This window comes from Pelophylax lessonae, assembly GCF_965119305.1.
Source record: "Pelophylax lessonae genome assembly, chromosome: 5".
Classification (NCBI taxonomy): Eukaryota; Metazoa; Chordata; class Amphibia; order Anura; family Ranidae; genus Pelophylax; species Pelophylax lessonae.
In genome coordinates this window covers 467,196,243-467,218,792 of record NC_138772.1, presented here as the reverse complement: position 1 = coordinate 467,218,792, position 22,550 = coordinate 467,196,243, and the positions used below count along the sequence as shown (strand labels likewise).

General features: G+C 40.7%; 1 protein-coding gene across 1 annotated transcript in view; it reads left to right on the top strand.

Moving 5' to 3' along the window:
- The window catches only part of CNGB3 (cyclic nucleotide gated channel subunit beta 3), a gene marked incomplete at its 5' end in the record, with an annotated part of 244,413 nt that overhangs the window by 95,507 nt on the left and 126,356 nt on the right, over positions 1 to 22,550 (top strand). Inside the window, 2 exons of the mRNA XM_082259003.1 lie at positions 5,575 to 5,639; positions 7,675 to 7,797. Of these exons, the coding sequence (XP_082115129.1) occupies positions 5,575 to 5,639; positions 7,675 to 7,797 (188 nt within the window). The remainder of the gene's footprint in view (positions 1 to 5,574; positions 5,640 to 7,674; positions 7,798 to 22,550) is intronic.

Genomic DNA, 22,550 nt, shown 5'->3' with positions numbered 1-22,550 from the left:
GAGTAGCCCTTATCCTCCTCTTCCTCCTCTTCTCAGGTCCCTCACCGGCGCTCTTGGCCCCTCCTTCCTGCCGAGTGCCCCCTGAGCAAGCAGCTTGAAATGGGGGCACCAAAGCAGGCTCATTCCTTAGCTGCGGCTTTGCGTATCCATTCACACACAGAGCTGTGGCTCGGCCCTGCCCAATCTCTCTCCTTATTGGCTCGCAGGAGGTGATTGACAGCAGCCAAAGCCACTGCCATCTCAGCTAATGAGGAGAGGGAGTCCCCGGAGAGCCGAGGCTCTCGTGCACATTGCTGGTTTGAGATGGGGCTCAGCAAAGTATTGGGGGGGCTAAGGGGGCTGTTGAACAGAGGAGGTTTTTTTACCGTCATGCATAAAATGCATGACGGTCAAAAACCTTGAGCCTTTAGAACCACTTTAAGTAAGCTCAATATTTGCATTCAAATACACCTTTATTAGGTACAGTACCAAGAAGGACCCCCTTTAAACTGAGAAAAGCATGAATTCTTTGTGGCATGAGTTTAACCACTTGCCGACCGCCGCAAGTACATATACTGCGGCGGTCAGCCCGGCCAGGCAAAGTGACGTACCGGTACGTCACTAGCCTGTCACTGACTTGTGAGCCAATAGCGGGCGAGCACACGCCCGTCCTGGCTCGTTCCCTAACAAGTCAGTGCGTGTGACCGGCGGACCCGATGTCCGCCGGTCACTCGCGATCGTTCGCCGGGAAGGGAGAAAGGCAGGCGGCTAATGTAAACAAGCCGCCTGTCATTCTCCCCTGTGTAAAAATGGAGATCAGACGGTTCTACTATGTAGGACCGTTGATCTCTGTTTTTACAGTAGTAGCCATGTCCATTCACAGTTAGAAACACGCCCCTAGGACACACTTAACCCCTCCCTCTCCAATACAGTTAACCCCTTCCCTGCCAGTGTCATTTTTGCAGTAACAGTGCATATGTATAGCACTGATTACTGCAGTAATGTCACTGGTAACCCCAAAAGTGTCAAAAATATCAGTCAAGGGTCCGATCTGTCCTCCGCAATGTCGCAGTCCTGCAAAAAAAAAAACGCAGATCGCTGCCATTACTCGTTAAAAGAAAAAACACCAAAAATTACAAAAATCTTTCCCTTTGTTAGTAAACGCGATAACTTTTGCGCAAACCAATCAAAATACGCTTTTTGCAATTTTTTTTACCAAACATATGTAGCATAAAACAAATTGGCCGAAATTGTTTACATTTTTTTGGGGGGAATTTCATATAAAAAAATGTGAAAAATATTGTTATTTTTGCAAAATTTACGTTCTTTTTTTGTTTATAGCGCATGATCAAAAAATCGCACAGGTGATCAAATACCACCAAAAGAAAGCTCTGTTTGTGGGAAAAAAAAGGACGTCAAATTTGTTTAGGTACAGCATCGCACGACCGCGCAATTGTCCGTTAAACCACACAGTAAAAAATCACAAAAAAAACCTTGGTCAGGAAGGGGGTAAAATCTTCCGGGGCTTAAGTGGTTAAAAAAGTCCTGGAAATGAATATTCCTTAAGGCCTGTACACACAATGAGAAAATCCTCCGAAAAAATGTATATGGAGCGATCGTCCGATGATCTATTCATAAGTACACAGCTTTCAAGAGCTGATCACGACAGTTCATGCAAAAATATGCAAAAGGGCAAGCTTTCGAATTTTTCACATATGATAACAGAGTGAGCGATTTTCATGTAATTAGTGTAGTGTTTATACAAAAAAAATCATGTGACCAAGACCACGCATGTGGAAATGAAAGAATACATTACAATACAATACAACAGAACACATTACATCACTTCCGAAGTTGTATTCTGTCTTACGAGAAGTTTTGTAACTTTATTTCGTAACCTATTCGTCTTCGGAATGAAACTAGCACGCAAAATAATAACGGACAATCATTTGTCTGATATTCCCAACTTGAATATTAGGCTTTAGGGATTTTGCCATGCTGACTTGAAAGCATCATCACTACAAAGATATGTTATCTTAACGTCTGCCAGTTTCAGCAGAAATCAAAATAAATAAATCAGATCAGGTGAAAATTTTCCAATCTTCAGTCACCCAGATTTGGTGATCTTGTGTCACTCTAACCTAATTCTAATTTAGATAACAGGACTGAATGCCAGTATGTTCCTCACATGCTGAAGCTGTCCCCTTCCAGAGAATGACCTATGTTTTTTAACAGTCTGTGGATGTTATTGCACAAAGCTCTCCCACAATATACAGTATATTGTCAAAAGTATTGGGACAACTGCCTTTAAATGCACGTCGGTAGGGTTCAATATTGAGTTGGCCCACCCTTTGCAGCTATTTTAGATTCAACTCTTCTGGGAAGGCTGTCCACGAGGTTTAGGAGTGTGTCTATGGGAATGTTTGACCATTCTTCCAGAAGCACATTTGTGAGGTCAGGCACTGTGTTTACTAGAAGGCCTGGCTCGCAGTTTCTGCTCTAATTCATCCCAAAGGTGTTCTATTGGGTTGAGATTAGCACTCTGTGCCGGACAGTCAAGTTCCTCCAACCCAAACATTTCTCATCCTTGCCTTTACGGGCCTTGCTTTGTGCACTGGTCCAAATCATTTGGTGGAGGGGAGATTTTGGTGTAGGGCTGTTTTTCAGGGGCTGGGCTTGGCCCCTTAGTTCCAGTGAAGGAAACTCTTAAGGCATCAGCATACTAAGATATTTTGGACAATTTCATGCTTGCAACTTTGTGGGAACAGTTTGGGGATGGCCCCTTCCTGTTCCAACATGACTGTCCACAAGTGCACCAAGCAAGGTCCATAAAAGGGGTGTAAATCAGGTGCGCTATCCCAAAAGTATGTGAATGATCAAACGTAAAAGTAATAATCAGTGATAATGATGAAAACAAATCATAACATATTTGTCACAATAAATAATCAACAGGTGCAAATCAATAGATAAAGTCCAATGATACACTAGTATATATCAAACAAAAAGTGTCCAAAAAAGGAGGTGATAAAACACTCCCAAAGTAAGTCCAAATCCGTGCTGTAATCACACAATAACTGGAAACGGTGCAAGCCACGTGATAAATAGGTACAGCGTCCCACCACCAGCTTAACTCCTTACCAGAAAGTGAAAATGTAAGGGCGTATAAGGATATCCCTGCTCCAAAGATCATGCAGATTCCAAATCACTCAGGCTGGCACTCAACACACAGAGGGTATCTAAACTCTTACCAGAGCAACCTTAAAATGAGCCTTGAGCAATCCTGAAATCCTGTCTTGCATGAAATCACTGTGAGATGGATGGCTGATGCGACCTCAGGTGTCTTATAACCAGAACAGACCCAGATATAAGCCTTAGGTAATCCTGAAATCCTATCCTGCTTGGGTTCAGTGTGCAAAGGATGGCTGATGTGACCTCAGATGTTTTATGGCCGCTCAGCATGCTCCTCTCTCCCTTTTCACTAAGGTCCATAAAAACATGAATGATTGAGTTTTGGTTGGAGGAACTTGACTGGCCTGCACAGAGTCCTGAACCCAACCTGATATAACACCTTTGGAATAAATTAAAGTAGAGACTGTGAGCCAATCTTTCTCATCCAACATCAGTGCCTGACCTCACAAATGGGCTTCTGAAAGAATGGTCACACATTCCCATAGACACACTCCTAAACCTTGTAGACAGCTTTCCCAGAAGAGTTGGGTGGGTCAACTCAATATTGAACCCGGACTAAGACTGGGATGCCATTAAAGCTCATGTGCATGTAAAGGCAGGTGTCTCAATACTTTTGACAATATAGTGTGCATTGGGTGATTGTACTAATGGCCTTCCTGACAACTGAAGGTAGGTACACCAGTGCATATGTGCTCCCCTGATTATTATTTACATTCTTTCTACAAGAATAAATACAAAATCCCCTCTATTGTATTCCAGATTATCATCTAGATCGGGGTCTCCACGGGGTCTCCAACCTTTTCAACATAGGGCCACATCTAATATTTTACAAAAAAAAAATCAGTTTTATAAATGAACAAATCAATTTTAAATGAATGAATAAGTTTTACTGGGAGTTTTTTTATTTTTTATTATGATATGATTTATATGATATGATTTAAAACGACAACAAAAAAAACTTCAGTAAAGCAAAGCAAAGAAATTCCAAATTAAAGTGGTTGTAACCATAAACATTAAATTCACTGCCAGCCCCTTTCTTTTATCCAGTGATAACACACAGTGTAAGTGTTTGTTTAAATCAATGTCTCTAAATCCCTTTTTTCAGAGATCTTTAAGGCAGTCATGTGACTCCTGGCTGCTCTCCTACTCCGATCCACGGGCTACAGTGGGGAGGGGCTGAGATCTCCCTCTGACGTCAGCCAGAGAGGTCATGTGACCACTGTGCTGGCCACTAGGCCCCTCCCACTGTAGCCCATGGATCAAAGTAGGAGAGTGTCTGGGAGTCACGTTACCTGCCTGAAGATCTCTGAAAAAGGTATATAGAGGCTTTTTAAAAAAAAAAAAAATTACTTAAACAGTGCATTATGGCTGGATAAAACAGAGGGGCTGGCAGTGAATTTTTTTAAAGGTTTTTTTTTTTAGTACTAATAGCGGTAAGAGGGGGGGGGGGCAGAGATGGCTCACACTGATACGAAGTTGACAGGCAGGGAGGGAGGGGAGAGGGGGAGAGAGGAGACACAGAGGCACGTAAACTGACCACTATATCGGGGGCTCAGCAGCCATGATGACCGTGGGCAGAACAGCTTACAGAGGGATAGGTCAGACAGCACAAGCGCTGTGCTGTTTAACCTGCTATGAGGGAACAGGATCTCTTTATATACCATTAGTAAAATGCAACTAAGGAATAATGCACAAGAGAAAAAAAAGACAAATGCCACTTCTGCACATAGCAGAGCAAAAACAAAAGCACGCATATAAGCCAAATATACTGCCAAACGGTTTTATCCTACCAAGCATTAAAAAATCTCAAAATTAGTTAGAGACCCCGACTCCGTTCACATATTGGCATCCCGGATCACGGGCAGAATCGCCGCCATTCTGCTTGTGACCCCGAATCACAGCAAATCGCAGGCCTCCCACGCGATTCCCGTCACTTCCAATGGCACCCCAAATGGGTTGCATTTTCAGCGATCGTCACCCGACAAATCACAGTAAAATCGCGTAAATAGAATCGCGGGACGCTTGTCACCCAAAATAAGTTCTTATTGGATGCCAGTATTTGAATGAAGCCTAAGTATATAGTAAGTATAAACAAGTGTTGGCTGATTTCTGCTGTTGCACAGGAAAATCCATTTTGCCCAATATGTGCAAACAAGGGGAACCCCCTTTCATAGAAAAAAGACCTCTTCTTAAAAAAAACAAAAAAAAAAACATTATTGTCTTTTGACAGATTTTTTTTCCTTCAACTTTTTTTATTTATAAAAGTATGAATCCTAAATGAAACTATTTTGTTGTTAGTAGTGACGTTTTTAGTTTCTCCCCAATTTTACAGCAGTAAGTGGCTTTTGTTAGTTCCCTGTTATGACTTGTGTGGGTCTAATTGTTTCCTTTGGCATTGTTTTTCAGTACAGTACATTCTTTGAATTTAATGATCGACTGGAAGCAGTCCTCAAAAGAGCTTATATTTACAGGTGAGCTCCTAACTGCGAGAATTTGCTAGAAAAAACATAATTTGTTTGGAAATGGAAAAAAGCTGCAACATCACCTGTGTAAGCCAAGTTGAATTTATTTATTTTGACGCCTTATCACATGGAGAGATTTGGAACCCACCACACTGAATAGAATGAAAATTCTATAGTGCAAAAAATGATTAAAAACTAGTGAAGGAAGAAAAATAAATATAAATTCTGCACCAGTTAAGGGTTTGTGTACATTCTTGCAAAAAAAGAGTAACTTGTGAAGTATATTAACTCCTAAAGGGTATGTAATCTCTAATGCCCCTTTCACACAGGCTTTCCGATCAGGTCCGCCTGTCAGTTTTTCAGGCGGACCTGCTAAAAAATATGCACTGTCACTGTACTAATGACACTGGCTGGGAAGGGGTTAACATCAGGGGCATGCCTAGCCAGTGTTCTATTATACTGTGGGAGGTGCTTTTACAAGGGGAAGAGATGGAACTTATTCCCTGCTTTGCAGAGACACAGGATCCATGCCTTTCCTCCTGTCAGAACAGTAATCTGCCTTGTTTATAAGGGTAGATCACTATTCTGCCTCTTTGGCTGATGATCGGCGAGTGCCGGTGGACCTGCCGACAGCATACATACGCGCCCCCTACCCGGAAAAGTCTGATCGCCTATATATAAGTGATCCAGCGCAGGGGCGTCACCCTGTAGCAAGGCGGACCTTAAGTGGTTAAAGAATGTGCTGAAAATTTTACTTTGCAAAGAATACCCAATAACATGCAAGGAAAATCAATTTTCTTTGCATGTAATTGGGGATTTTTGAAAAAAAATTCCTTGCACTTGATTCGATTATTGAAATCAGCACAACTTCACTCACTGAGTGAAAATTCAATTGCAAAATAAAAAGTGATACTAAAGGCTAACTTTTAAAAGAAACTACTCCCCCCCCGCCCTCTCCACACCCCCCACACCGGCACAGGGATTGTCACATTGGGGTAGGTCTTTGGTAAACTCTGACCCAGCCCAATATAGAGCTTACATGAGGCTTTATCTCTGGGCTCGTGTGAGTAAACAGGGTGGTGAGGAAACAGATAGAAGGTAAGTACAATAGCACAGATCCTGTAACTATGCCTTAAATGGAAAGATTCACTAAAGGCAAAACATTTTTTAGTTTTAGATGGAATTTTTAGTGGAGAGGGATTCAAACCCCTGTCAGATTTTTATTTCTGTCTGTGTCCCCATTAGGGAGATTCACCCTCTCTATTTGTCCTGGATCCATTAGACTGAATTAAGACATTTTACTGCACTGTAAAATGTCCGTCACTGCAAGGACACACAAAAAACAATTGTTTTCTGTGTGTCCTATTCACACTGCAATGCAGCCCAGAGCTGCACTGTAGCATGCTGTATTAAAATGCAGACATGCTGCATTTTACCACAGCGCACTAAACAGAACCACATGGCACTGTACAGCAGCACAGGGCATTGCACCGCTGTACAGCGACAAGAATAATGTTTACTGTTGTAAACTTCAAATAAAGTTTGTACAAAAAATGGAGCTGTGTGATACGCTGAATCACGCTGAACCATACTGCCCCCTACCGCAGTGGGAATGGACAGCTGGCAGAGAAGTAAAGCAGCTGTTTGTTCTATTGTAATTTCACCCTTACTATTGAAAGTGAAAGAAAATTTTAAATTTGAAGTGGTCTCTAGAACAGGAATGGAGGGGAAATTTTAAAATCAGGATGCTAGGTCTGGTGACCCCGGTGACTATCACAGATTTCCCCCATTTTGGAGAGATTTCATCTCACTTCCTGCTGTGGCTAAGGGAAAAGAAGTGAAGGGAAACCTTCTCAATATGACACAAAAAGCATGAAAAGTGTTGTAACTCTCCCTTACACCATCCAAAAACTCCTTCAGTTCTACTTTATATTCACACTTAGCTATACAAAGCAGATTTTATTTTTTTCATTTACCAACCTGTAAAATATGAATCTGTAGATTCTGTTCCCTGCTACAAAAATCTGAATTTTATCTTTCACAGAGTCATCCGAACAACAGGCTATCTCCTATTCATTCTTCATCTTAATGCATGCATTTACTATTGGGCCTCCAACTACGAAGGCATTGGTAGCACCAAATGGGTCTATGATGGAAATGGGAACATGTAAGTGTTATTTTTGTGATGTGCTGCACTTAAAGACTTGCTACTAAGTGATGTGAGTGATGTTTGCAATAGATAAAATGTAGGCAAGAATTATATTAACTTGAACTCTGTGTTATTAAGCAATAACCTTTAAGATGCTCAAAAGATCATTTTAGTATTAGGGTATGTGTTTGACATAAGGCTCAGTTAATGCTAATATGTTATCATGAAAGGTCAAATTCAGCAGCCACCAGTATAACTATCTGTCATTTGACAAAACTGACAGCTTGTTATTTCATTTGCTCTACAAATGACACAAAGACAATAGAAAATGATGGAGAGATGCAGGACGAAGGGTATTATTTATGCCTCCAAACCATCGCCGATCTCAGTAGCAGGAAGATCAGGAGTGACATAACCTCTTGTTTGGCTTAAAATGTCTTAAAGGAAACTCACATGTAATTAAGCATAATGAGACTTTTCTGTGTCTTTTTTCTAAAGGTTTTGTGTTGAAACATCTAAGGTCATTTGATAGGACATTCTACTTTTAGATCTGCTTTAATGTCCTCATTATATTGCATTCCAAAGTTTTAGTAGTGACCACAGAAAAATCTGATGCTTCAGTCATCTATGGTTACAGCTCCTGTATTGCTGTATGTATGGATAACTCTGAAAGCCTACGATATGCAGTATTTATAACTAGAAGACATTCATTCACAGTACATATTTAGGTTTTGAATGTGTCATCCAGCAATGACCACTGCTAGTTCTGCAGAAGCTGTATGACTAGTAGAGAAGACATTTTTAGCCTTAGGTCATGAAGTATTACACAGAAAGTTACCCCATTTTCCATACTGTAACTATGACTGCAGTTTCTACACAGCTTAAAGCAGTCACATATTTAAATGAGGCAACCCTGCCTTAAGCAGGAGCGTCTGTTAAATTTAGCAATGCCTGGCTTTATCCAGCCAGTGTATGCAATTTCTCTCATTTTTTTTTTTTTTTAATTCCAGTCTAGTTGTTTGCTACTGATTGCTTTCAGGGAGTGTTTCTGTTAGAGAAGGGGGAGGAAATAGGGCTGGGGTATTAATATTTATGTCCTTCTCTGCCCAATCACTGGCAGTTTTCTTACCAGTGGCGTATGCTGGGGAAGGGCATAAATCTTTGGGACAACATTGAGGAGAGTTCCTTTGCCACCTGGCTCAGGCCTGGGGAAGAGTGCTGCCAATAGACTGTCTTACAGGGCTTGTAGAGGTCCTCAGAAGCTGTCCTTCTTGGCAGAGTTGGAAGATGAACCAAAATAGAGAGCCAGGAGGAGAGATCCTACTCGAGAGAGGTCCTGGAAAGAAGCTGGGCCCTCACAGGAGCCTGGTGACTCTCTTGACAGAAAGTTTTCTGTAAAATAAAGTGATTGTATTGGCTTGAAGGAACTTTACACTGTATTAGCTGTAAGTGGATCTGGAGTCTATAAATATTGCTATGCGTAACTGAAGCTACAACCATTTCTCCCTGTGAGTCTAGAGCAACAAAATCTTGAAAAGCCCAAAACAGTAGTTAGTGTCCAGTGGTTTACAGTCATAAAGTCAATGATTACATGGCGCTCTCTAATATGGTGGGTGGCATACCATGAGGTAAAGAGGTAAAAATATAGAAAGTAAAAAATGGGTAGAAAAATATAAAAAAGGATGAGGTGGAAGGGGGGAGGGGGCCCACGAAAGCGGCTGCCAGCTGGAGCAAGGAGAGGCTCTGAGGAGAATAAACAAAAAGAAAGCAGCGCCAGCTTAGTGAAGCATAAGGTTTATTAATAAAAAAAACACATAGTGACTTACTCTTAGGTAAGTAAAGGCCGGTTCGGTAGGTGAATGGGATCATCCATCTTCTTGTCCTGGATACCGTTGCAGAAAGGAGGGGTGCAGGGTGCCGGTGGTGCGTGGAGGCTGTTGTCTGGCAGCCTGTCTGATGGTGCTGTGGTGGTGGAGGACTCTCAATGGGGCTTCACTTCCTACTTCCTGTCAGCCCGACATCACTTCCTGTGAGGTGGAGGGAAAGATGGGCGTTGCTAGCTTTCGGAGCATCCGTGCTCCTTCATTAGGCGGTTTACAGTCCCCTATCACTAGCCATGGGCTTAAGCTGAACCAGCCAACTTTTGATCCATCTATGGCCATTCCAGCTCAAGAGAAGTCAATCTAATGATTGATGTCTCATGGACGCAACTGTTGGAAAGTTTTTATTTGATCAGTGCCTGCAGCCAATCTGCAATTAGTGTATTTTGACAGAGGAGGAGTCCACACTGTTAAGGCCCGTACACACGAGTCGAAATTCGGCCGGGAATTTTCGTCCGACGACCGATCTGCCGATTTTCGGCTTGTTAGTATGATGCTTCCGACAACCGACTCTGACTTTTCGGCCGAAAAAAATCTGGTGTGCAGGCTATAAAATTTTTGTCCTCCGTCAAAACACGTCCGTTTTTCGTGCAGTCAGTACAGATTTCGACAGGGAAAAATCTTATGAGCAAGACTGGGCATGCTCAGAGAAGATAGAACACAAAGAAAGCAAACCAACACATGACATCACTTCTGAAGTAGAATTTTTTAGTGCGGGAAAATTCGTGTGCAGTCTAGGCACATTCCAACCAACAAAACACCCCTCTGGACAAAAGATGGACGACCGGTCGGCGGAAATTCGTTGCGTGTGTAGTAGGCTTTAGAATACAATAGCACAGCTGTTTCCCCCATGCACCTTGGTTGTGTGGATGAAGGAATCCATTTACTTTTTTTTTTTTTGGTCAGGCCACCATGTATGGACAGCTTAAGTAAATACTAGCCCACTCTGCTACTGAATGTTCCACACTTTGGAAGTCAGGAGAGTGCTACATAAACACTCTCAACCCAGCATGTACTTGTAAAATAAGACTTAATAATTATCTCTGCTGCCGTCCACACCGCCGAATGCTGAAGAGAAATGGTAAAGGTGCGCTTGAGATTGTTTAATTATTGGCAGTCACACCTGGGCCTACACACAAATGTGAACACTTAGTCCTAAATTGTTATAATTTTGCAAGTCTACCTATAAAATATTTATATTAACCCCTGTATGTCTAAGAATGCTTGTTGATGCTTTGTTTCAATGATCAAAATCTGGTGCAGCCCTGCACCAGCTTCAAGTTATTTTGTTGTCAAAGCTTAACTGAACAAGCTGAAGTTAGGAGCTGATTGGCTACCATGCACAGCTGCACCAGATTTCGCACTCTCCAGTTTTAGTAAATCAACCCCATGGTGTTTTCCAACCCTTATAGTGATCATAATAGTATAACGCCCTGTAGTTGTTTATCCTTATATGGCCTACAAAAAGCTAAATCAGAGGGCAAACACAAATATTTCTTAGAAAAGACTGCACATTTAATATATATTAGGACTGAATCTTCTTAAGCACAATCATGTCTCATTCTTTTTAACAGACGTAGTGGCATTCAGCCTTAGTACAATAGAGAAATCCTTGGTTGTGCTGCCAGTGAACTCTATAATGATTGTCAAAAAGATAACAAGGTCCAGTGTCACTTCACCGTGTCTGTCAGTCAGTAATGAAACAACTCCAGAAGATTGCTGAGTACAGAGTACAGATAAAAAAATGTGAACCCCTAGAAAGGTTAGACAGACTTTTTAGAAGAAATATACCTAATTAGCACTGTGTATGTTAGGGTTAATGTACAAAAAAAAACAGTAGAACACCCAAGCCTGCCAGCATTTCTCTGTATGTAACTCAACTGACATGGAGCTTCAATGCCACTTTATAGAGCCTGAGTTTTGCAACACCTTTGTAAAAAGCAAGTACTCTCTCAGTAGGCCTCAATCAAATTCCAACACAGCGCACCAACACAACTTCTCTTGAGCATCCTAAAACAGGCTCCCCCCCCCTACCGAGTGCCCCCATAGCAAGCCACTTGCTACAGTCGTGATCGAAAGTTTGGGCACCCCAGGTAAAAATTTGTATTAATGTGCATAAAGAAACCAAGGAAAGATGGAAAAATCTCCAAAGGGCATCAAATTACAGATTAGACATTCTTATAACATGTCAACAAAAGTTAGATTTTATTTCCATCATTTACACTTTCAAAATAACAGAAAACAAAAAAATGGCGTCTGCAAAATTTTGGGCACTCTACAGAGTTAATATCTTGTACAGCCCCCTTTGGCAAGTATCACAGCTTGTAAACCTTTTTGTAGCCAGCCAAGAGTCTTTCAATTCTTGTTTGAGTTATCTTTGCCCATTCTTCCTTACAAAAGTCTTCCAGTTCTTTGAGATTTCTGGGCTGTCTGTCATGCACTGCTCTTTTAAGGTCTATCCATAGATTTTAAATTATGTTGAGATCAGGAGATTGTGAAGGCCATGGCAAAACCTTCAGTTTACGCCTCTTGATGTAATCCCCTGTGGATTTCGAGGTGTGTTTAGGATCATTATCCATTTGTAGAAGCCATCCTCTCTTTAACTTCTGCCTTTTCACAGATGGCATCAAGTTACCATCCAAAATTTGCTGAAATTTTATTGAATCAATTTTTTCTTCTACTCGTGAGATGTTCCCTGTGCCACTGGCTGCAATGCATGATTGATCCACCCCCATGCTTAACAGTTGGACATAGGTTCTTTTCATTAAATTCTGTGCCCCTTCTTCTCCAAACGTACCTTTGCTTATTCCGGTCAAAAAGTTTTAACCTCATCGGTCCACAGAACTTGTTTCCAAAATGCATCAGGCTTGTCTATATGTTCATTTGCAAAGTTCAAACGCTGATTTTTGTGGTGAGGACGTAGAAGAGGTTTTCTTCTGATGACTCTTCCATGAAGACCATATTTGTACAAGTATCTCTTTATAGTGGAATAGTGTACCACAACTCCAGTGTCTGCCAGATCTTTCTGGAGGGATCGTGCAGTCAAACATGGGTTTTGAATTGTTTTTCTCACAATTCTGCGAGCTGTTCTGTCTAATATTTTTCTTGGTCTTCCAGATCTTGCTTTAACTTCCACTGTTCCTGATGACTGCCATTTCTTAATTACATTCCGAACAGAGGATATTGACATCTGAAAATGCTTTGCTTTCTTCTTATAGCCTTCTCCAGCTTTGTGAGCATCAACTATTTTCAGTTTCAGTTTTCTAGACAACTGCTTAGAAGATCCCATGGTGCTGATTGTTGGGGCAAGGTCAGATGAGTCTGGGCATTTAAAACCTTTGAGATTGACATCACCTGGTCTTCCCAGACGATGATTGAGAACAATCCATGACACTGGCAGGTCTCAGCCTTGCAAAGGGGGCAGTGCATGCTATAAATTCTGCAGGGTGCCCAAACTTTTGCAGATGCCATTTTTTGTTTTCTATAATTTTGAAAGTGTCAATGATGGAAATAAAATATAACTTTTGTTGACATATTATAAGAATGTCTAATCTGTAATTTGATGCCTTTTGGAGATTTTTCCATCTTTCCTTGGCTTCTTTATGCACATTAATACAAATTTTTACCTAACTTTCGATCACCACTGTATAGAGGCGCTCATGCATGCTCGTCCGAGCCCTGCTCTGTGTCCACAAGACACACAGGGTGGGACTAGGCCCTGCCTCTTCACTGGATGTGACTGACAGTAGCCGGAGCCAATGTCCCCCACTGCTGTGTCTGAGCCAATGAGTTGGGTAAGTATAAGGGGGACTGGGGGAGGGCTACATGCAGAAAGTTTAGAATGCAGTGCATGAAGGAAAAAGACTATCTGCCTTTAGAACCACTTGTTACTTTACAAGCATATAGATGGTCAGATTTCCATCTGATATTTTTTAAAAAGAGAGCAATCAAAGAAAAAAGCAAGGTACACTTGCAGAGTATTTTCAATAATAAAGAAACAACCCAAATTGAAAATTACAGTCAACTGTAAAATTACTATAATGGGCGTGGGCAATATAACAGCACGTTTGAACAGGTCGTCCCAAAAAGTATTACCTCGTGCTTTTTTAGACATCAACTACTCTACATTTAGATAAACTTTTTAGAGATATGGAAGATGCCATTCATGACCTCCTTCTGAAAAAGTTAGTTGTTTAATTATTAAGCTGACCCTTTTGCTTTAGTATTATGTGAGTTATAGACATGAAACATGTTTCAGATGGGGAAAGTCAGAGCAAACTTAGAAGTTGTTATCTACATACTTAAACTTTTAAAGTGACTCTGCCATGGGAGAAGTATTAAGGTTGCCATTGCAGTGCTTCCCCTGAAAACACTAGATGTCCAGTTGTGCCTGACTTTAGTATGGTACAGTCACAGGTCTGGAGCACATTCTGAAATGAATCAGATAAGCGTCAGAATTCCTTTTATCTATATTTGTTCTGGGTCAGCAACTAACATATGGAAGTCAAAGCATCAGATCCAGGAAGCCAGCAATTTTAAACAAAGGTTCAGTAATGGCAGCCTCCATTAAACTCTCAGAATAGTCTACCTTTAAAAGTGAAAGAAAGAACATGATTGATGGCCAGGAAATTGGCATTTGCATATTAAATAAGCTGCAAAGGTAGCCTACATCGTTCTCTTAGTAAAGATTTAATTTGAAGCAGCCCCCCCCCCCCCCCACACACACACACACACCCCTCCACAGTGGGGTTACAGGCAAAAAAAGAAAAACCTGAGAGAAATGTTGATTGTTTTCCACATCATCCAAAAAAAAAAATTGGTTTTGCTAACAGACTTTCAATGCCTCCAGCATACTGATATTTGCATACTTTCCTATGAAATTAGAATAGAAAGTTATGTTCCATTTTTTTTTTTCGCTTCCCAGATAGATAAATGTGCAGAATAAAAAATTTCCAATATTTTCTGAAATATTTGTTGCGTGCAAGTGAGGCAGAGCCTCAGCACATTATAAAAGTCTGATCCGGCCTATGCCTCTGTCATTATTTATGCTCGGTCTGCTACATTCTTCTCTAGCTGTTTACACAATAGCATGCCAGTCTATAATAGTATTTGTTTAATTCAGTGCCAGAGGCTCTGGAATGGGTATCGATGTGTTGCAGAGCAGCCTGGCATCCCCGTGTCCAAAACATTGTTATTTCAGAGGCACTTTTAGAATAAAATGCATGCTCTCTGTATTGTCATTGCTGAACAGCTCCTCTCTATTACTGCAGGATGGTTATGCTTTGTCAATCATTTTACACAATGTTCACATATGCTTCTAGATTTTTGGACCATTTGCGATGCTCTTCCCTCCATGGATCTTTCTGATGGCAGTTTTAGAGATACACATATTAAATAGACAGAACCATTCTTGCTCTATTTTAAATGCTAAAGGGCGCACATAGGTGATTGCTCTTACCATTATCACATGAGCTGTAAAATTGCTTGACCTGCAAGTGAGAGAAAGCAACCATAAACTGGAGATTTAAAGGAAAGATGTTGTTTATTTTATTCCCTTTGAGAAAAAGAGAATATATAATATCATAAACTTCTACTTTGTATCCCAAGTTGAATATTATGAAAAATGTATTAATTTATTTGCCACTTATCACCAAGGTTACAACCCAGGTGGTGCTGAGTGGGTGGAGTGATATTGAATATTGGAACCAAACACATTAAAATGGTTCTAAAGTCAAGACATTGTTACCTTAACGCATTCACTGCATTTAGGTAAAAAATGTCTCTTTTTGTCAGGTTGGATGGTAAACGTTGGTGGACAGCCATTTTTAGGTCTCTCCAGAGATGCTCAATTGGGTTTAAGTCAGGGCTCTGGCTGGGCCATTCAAGAACAGTCACAGAGTTGTTGTGAAGCCACTTCTTCGTTATTTTAGCTGTGTGCTTAGGGTCATTGTCTTGTTGGAAGGTAAACCTTCGGCCCAGTCTGAGGTCCAGAGCACTCTGGAGAAGGTTTTTATCCAGGATATCCTTGTACTTGGCCGCATTCATCTTTCCCTCGATTGCAACCAGTCGTCCTGTCCCTGCAGCTGAAAAACACCCCCACAGCATGATGCTGCCACCACCATGCTTCACTGTTGGGGCTGTATTGGACAGCTGATGAGCAGTGCCTGGTTTTCTCCACACGAACCGCTTAGAATTAAGGCCAAAAAGTTCTATTTTGGTCTCATCAGACCAGAGAATCTTATTTCTCACCATCTTGGAGTCCTTCAGGTGTTTTTTAGCAAACTCCATGCGGGCTTTCATGTGTCTTACACTGAGGAGAGGCTTCCGTCTGGCCACTCTGCCATAAAGCCCCGACTGGTGGAGGGCTGCAGTGATGGTTGACTTTCTACAACTTTCTCCCATCTCCTGACTGCATCTCTGGAGCTCAGCCGCAGTGATCTTTGGGTTCTTCTTTACCTCTCTCACCAAGGCTCTTCTCTCCCGACAGCTCAGTTTGGCCGGACGGCCAGCTCTAGGAAGGGTTCTAGTCATCCCAAACATCTTCCATTTGAGGATTATGGAGGCCACTGTGCTCTTAGGAACCTTAAGTGCAGCAGAAATCTTTGTAACCTTGGCCAGATCTGTGCCTTGCCACAATTCTGTCTCTGAGCTCTTCAGGCAGTTCCTTTGACCTCATGATTCTCATTTGCTCTGACATGCATTGTGATCTGGAAGGTCTTATATAGACAGGTGTGTGGCTTTCCTAATCAAGTCCAATCAGTATAATCAAACACAGCTGGACTCAAATGAAGGTGTAGAACCATCTCAAGGATGATCAGAAGAAATGGAAAGCACCTGAGTTAAATATATGAGTGTCACAGCAAAGGGTCTGAATACTTAGGACCATGTGATATTTCAGTTTTTCTTTTTTAATAAATCTGCAACAATGTCAACAATTCTGTGTTTTTCTGTCAGTATGGGGTGCTATGTGTACATTCATGAGGAAGAAGAATGAACCTAAATGATTTTAGCAAATGGCTGCAATATAACAAAGAGTGAAAAATTTAAGGGGGTCTGAATACTTTCCGTACCCACTGCATATAAGCAAATACCAACAAATATAACAATCCAAAAAGGCAGTCATTTTAAAACTATACTCAAATAAACTTTCCCACCCAGAAACCTTAGCATCTTCTTCAAGGGCATGTATGTAAAACTTGCAAAACTTTATTTCATGATTGCTTAAACTAAGTAATTCTTAAATAATTTATAATTTAACTTTTTCTTTACCTAAAATCCCATTACCAAATTTCTAGTTCAGCTCTAAAACTTAGGGGAATCTTTTGTAAATAAATAAGGGTATTAGGCTTATTATCCAACTTTCTTCATAAGTACCAGGGGTAGTCCTTTCAGCTTAGCAACATCTACTCCCAGGGTAGGAGTAGAAAGAGACAATACATTTCATGAGGTAATCACTTTATTTGTACACATTTTAAGGCATACACAGGGTAACCTTGCCTTAGATATTTCAATGATTGATTGGTAAATCTTGTGCATCCATTAAACATAACCCAAATATATTCCAACACCGTTGTATTATTATCCTGTCTTGTTTTCCTTGATACAATAAAACACCTTCTCATTCCTTCATTCATTGGCCATCCCATATTCACTCACTTATTGAAAATAATTTCTCATATATTTTTCCTTTATATATTTATGTCATTAACACATCATACTTTATTACATTAGGCAAAATAAAGTTAGTTACTTCCCCCTTTTTTTTCTTTCTTTACCAATATTGTGTTAATCATAACAAGTTTGTTAACTTCACAAATATATAACTTAGTTAGCAACACAATTGAAACACTTCATGCTCTGATTAACCCATGAATGGTTTACTATTCAGAGAAATACAAAATATACAAGGCTGCTAGATTTTTTTTTTTTTACAATATGCAAAAAATGTCAAACCCAATACAATATTAGCTGGAAACTGGGTCGCTTTACTTTTTCATAGTGTGTTTTTTCCAGAACCTATTAAAAATGTGTATATCAATGTGAGTACTGCTGTAAATGTAAGTACTTAATGAGGGGCAAAGTTTTTTAGGGTTAGTTTCTTCCTCTTATATTTCAGAGCTAGAGTATGCAAATAAACTATTAACTTTATAGGACTAGAAAACATCCTGTAAAATTTCAAAGCTTCATGTAGCACTTCACACATAAAATAATAATTCATAAGAATATACTTAATACCATGGACTAATTTAACTTCTATTTAACTTCTTATATTTCTGTGTAAACAAGTAGAATTTATTGCTCAAATCCTGGTTATGCACAGTGGCGTATCATCCATGTGTGCAGGATGTGTGGTGCACATGGGCCCCTAAGGCTCAGGGGGGCTAACTGTCTCCTGTCACACACTTTCCACTTGGAGTAACGAAAATCCAATGTAATATTATTCCTGCTGGGTCCTTGAAGTGTGTACATGCTGGCAGCTTTGGGGATTTTTTTTGTGCACAAGCACCAATATTTAGTGCAACTTAAACCAAGCCCACTTTTGGCTAAAGTTTTTTCCTTTCACACTGCACAGGGGGGCCCACTTTGAATCTTGCACACAGGCCCATTGATTTCATGATACGCTCCTGGTTATTATCCACCTGTCCCTTTAAAATAAAAGTACCACAGTGCCATCTACCTTAAAGCCAGTCCAGGGCAATATATTAATCGGAGGCACAAGCACCAAAATTACCTCAAGACTTGCAGCAATGTGAGCCCTGGCAATTCAAAAAAAGCTATTATATCAGGGGCTTAAATGCAGATCAGCCTTAGATAATAGAAGTATGCCTGTAAATCCCAACTACAAGTTCACAAATTGTATTTATTCAGTACAGTAAATTTATAACCCTTTTTTTTTCTTTTTACAATATTCTTAGCCTTGCAGAATATTTGCAAAAAATATTTCTGCATGCTGAGAATCTAACTCCTTATCTTTTAACAGAAAACCATTTTTTTTAATATAGCCCAGAGTTTTGTCACTTTAAAGCGGAGTTCCACCCAAAAGTGGAACTTCCGCTTTAGGGAGTCCTGACCCCCCGACATGCCACATTTGGCATGTCATTTTTTTGGGGGGGGAGCGGGTACCTAGTTTTGACAGGTACCCGCTCCCACTTCCGCTCGGAGCGCCGCGGCGCCCTGAGCGGAAGTTCTCCTCTCCCCCTCCCTCCCTGCAATCTTCTGGGACACGTCAGAGGTCCCAGAAGATTGCCGGCCAATCACGGCGCGCAGCACGACTCGCGCATGCGCAGTGGGTACCCGGCTGTGAAGCCGCAAACTGTTACAGCCGGGTGCCCACAGCAGTGATGCCGGCGCCGAGGGAGAGGATCGAGGCTTCCGGCGGCCGCATCGCTGGACCGTTGGACAGGTGAGTAAATGGCTGGAACTCCGCTTTAACTTGTGGTTTCAGAACGGCTGAGCCAGACCAGTTATTGCAATTTCAACATGAATATTTAAAAGAAATAAAGAAATGATATCTTAAATTTACCTGATCAGGTTCCTCAGGAGAGGAGGTAGCTATAAACATTTTGGTACCATTTAATACTTGAAATTTAGTAGTGACATCACGGTTCCCACATATCATTCAAATTAAACAGTGCCTTTGGCATGGCCTAATACTATGAGCCCAACACATTCCAAAAACTTACCAAAAGTTGTTGGAAGCCTCAAAGGCTCAACAACCAAACAAAATCATAACATGTAATAAAAGCATACTGTACATCTATGAATACATTGAATTTCTTTCCTTTCCCTATTATAAAAACCTGCATCAGAGCCAAAAGCTGCTATCTAGACTGATTCATTTCCAGGCAACTTGCCTTGAAACAAAGTTTATCTCTAATAACAACAGCATATCCTTAATTGGGTGTGCCTCCTCAAGGCAATAAAGGGACTTGTCTACAAAAAAATGAGACACTAATTGTTCCATGATACTCCAGAGCACTGACATATGGGGTTGACATTTACTTTAAGTAGGATGAAACAGCCTATTATTTTGCACAGTTCCTGGTATTCTTAACTAAAAATGGGACACACAGATTATTCCCTAACTCACAGCCATCTAACTTTAATGAGGGGGCCTAAATATGTCAAACCATCCTGCATACTGGGCAAGAGATTCCCTTATTTTATTCATTATTATGTATTTCAGGTTTTTCTTTAAGTGTATTTGTTAATTCCACACTTCCTTAGTTAATTCTCAACTTCTTTATGCATCCTGTAAGCACAAAAAAAATAATTATGCGAGCAGACCTATGTACCTATGCGCAGGAAAGCTGGCACTGAAATAGCTGTCAAAAATGATTCAACTTTGGCTTAAAGTTGCACACTCAAAAATACCCCTGTTCTGACTTCACCCTTAAGACGGTCATCAAGAGATGCATTAATATATTTACAATAACTATTTGCAAGCGTAATAAGCACTTACGCTCTATATACAAATATATGCGTCAAGGGGTGTAAGGGAGGCTTCTGAGTTCCTGAAAATCCTTTTACTTTACCTTGCCTAGGCTATAAATTCTACACAAGCTCCACAGCTCTGGATTTCCCTGATGCTTCTGGCACCAGCACTGAGCGTCTGAAGCAACCGGCAAAAAAAAATATGCGCTTAAGCAGCATTTTGTCTGGCTCTTCTGAAGCAACCGGTAAAGACAGTATGCACCTAAGCAGCCTGCCATCCAGTTCTTCTGAGCAACCAGAGATGACATATGCAGTTAGGCAGCTGCCATCCAGATCTCGTTAAACTCTTTAACCCACTTTGAGTCCATATTAGGAGGGCAACCGGAGAGGGCAATATGCACCTCAGACCTATCTTCCGGTGGCAATATTAAAATATGCCCTGATGCACCCCGTGACGCTCCTCCATCCCTCAATAACATAGAAAGTTGCAAAGATTTGCCCTTTGGACTTTAAATGAGGTGCGACACGCCCAATGTAAAAAGCAAGTTTATAGGAACATACAATGTCAGCAAATAAACACAGACAGGTACCATATTATGAAACAGATTTGTGATGTTATACATAGCATATTAATATTCATAGGCAAGTTCAGTATTCCATAGACCAATCCATTGTAAATTCCAATAAACGCGCTTTTTACATTGTATCATTAGGCGTGTCGCACCTCATTTAAAGTCTCAAGGGCAAATCTTTGCAACTTTCTATATCTTTTTCGGTGGCTGCTACCTACCCCAATACTTCTGACACCACTAACTGAAGGGGTTAATTCTTACTGTCAAGCCTCCATTCTACCTTACCTTAATGCAGGGCCCTGAAAGTACTGCAATTTCAACCACATACACTGGATCGTGAAAAGCAGAAAAGCATTTATTTCAGTTTTTCACATCATATTAAGTATACAAAGACATGTGGGTGGTAATATCTCTTTCCACCAATTGGGGGGAACTTCAAAACTATACATCCAATAGTGGAACCCCCCCCCCAATCATGATCAGGACATGACAATCAATGACTATTTATACTTCTCTGTTCAGTAACTAAACAGGGAAGTAGCAGGCCTATATGCAGAAAGAAGAAGTAGCAATGTCTTGTGTGAGGGATTAGCTCGGTAGCAGGTGTGGATAACCCCTTTTGGGGGGTTCGTCACACAGGGAGATAGCCGAGGAGTGATTGAAAACAACAGTTTATGGTTTATTCTTCCAATTTCGTCAAACAAGTGCATGCAGCAAAAACATCAAAAAATCAAAATAAAACACAAAATAAATCCTGGCCGCTGTGGGCGTCTACCTTCTCACACACCGGAACCTACCTAAGAAGTCTTCCCAACCTACTGTTGGGCAGACACTGCTGGTCCTACAGCAGACACTCAAATGTCCATTTGTGTTTTCTTTACACAGAAAAAAGTTCAACACCTCACCTTTAGAAGTCTCTCATCTGACTGCTCTCCCTAGCTTACACAGCCTCAGGAGACAGCAATCAATAGACTCCCTTTGGACAAATTATAGAGGTCTTAATTGCCTCATTCTGAACAGCTGAAAGTTTTCTCAACTTCTGTACACCTTCCTGCCTACCTCTGCAGCCGACACCTGATAGTAATTGGTGAATTGTCTAAACCAAGCAGAAATATATCTCCCGTCGGTGACAACACCCATAGATTTACCTGACTTCCTGTCACACTTGTCTCTTACTTAAAGCAGAGTTCCACCCATTTTAATAAGTTTAGATGTACGTAATCCCCTTTAAAAATACTTTTACCAATGGAAACTATTTTAAATTAATCAGTTCTTATGCTACTTAAATTTAACCCTCAACAGTTATTGATAAGCTTCAGGCAGATGTAAAAAAAAACACATATTGTTGCAGTTGTGTATTCATTAAATAATAAATCTGTTTATAAATGTAGCTGGTGCACGTACCTGAATTTACCTTCCTACAACACTGCTATAATGTTCTGTTACTGTGCGCATGTGTTGACAGTATACATGCTGGCAGAAGGAGAGAGTAGGGTGACCAGTGTGATGAGCTCATTAGTGTGCTGCTGTTCCTTCACTGTCCAGCCAGCAGGATGGGGGTGTATTTTTGACACAGGTGTGGTGATGTAGCAGTAGAGATCCAGGCTGTACCTTCTGGCAGATGAATCTGGATGATAAGACTAATGGGACATACACACTATACGATTGTCTTTAGATTTTTTCCTTTAGATTTACCAAAACCATATAATATGAGGTCAAATCTAAACACTTTAAATTTGTATGCAATCAGGCAGGCCCCTGCACTAGATAGTTGAAGGTAAAGCTAAAGGAAATCTAACAAGCTGGATACACACTATACAATTTTCTTTAGATTTTTTTCCTTTAGATTTACCAAAGCCATATAATATGAGGTCAAACCTAAACA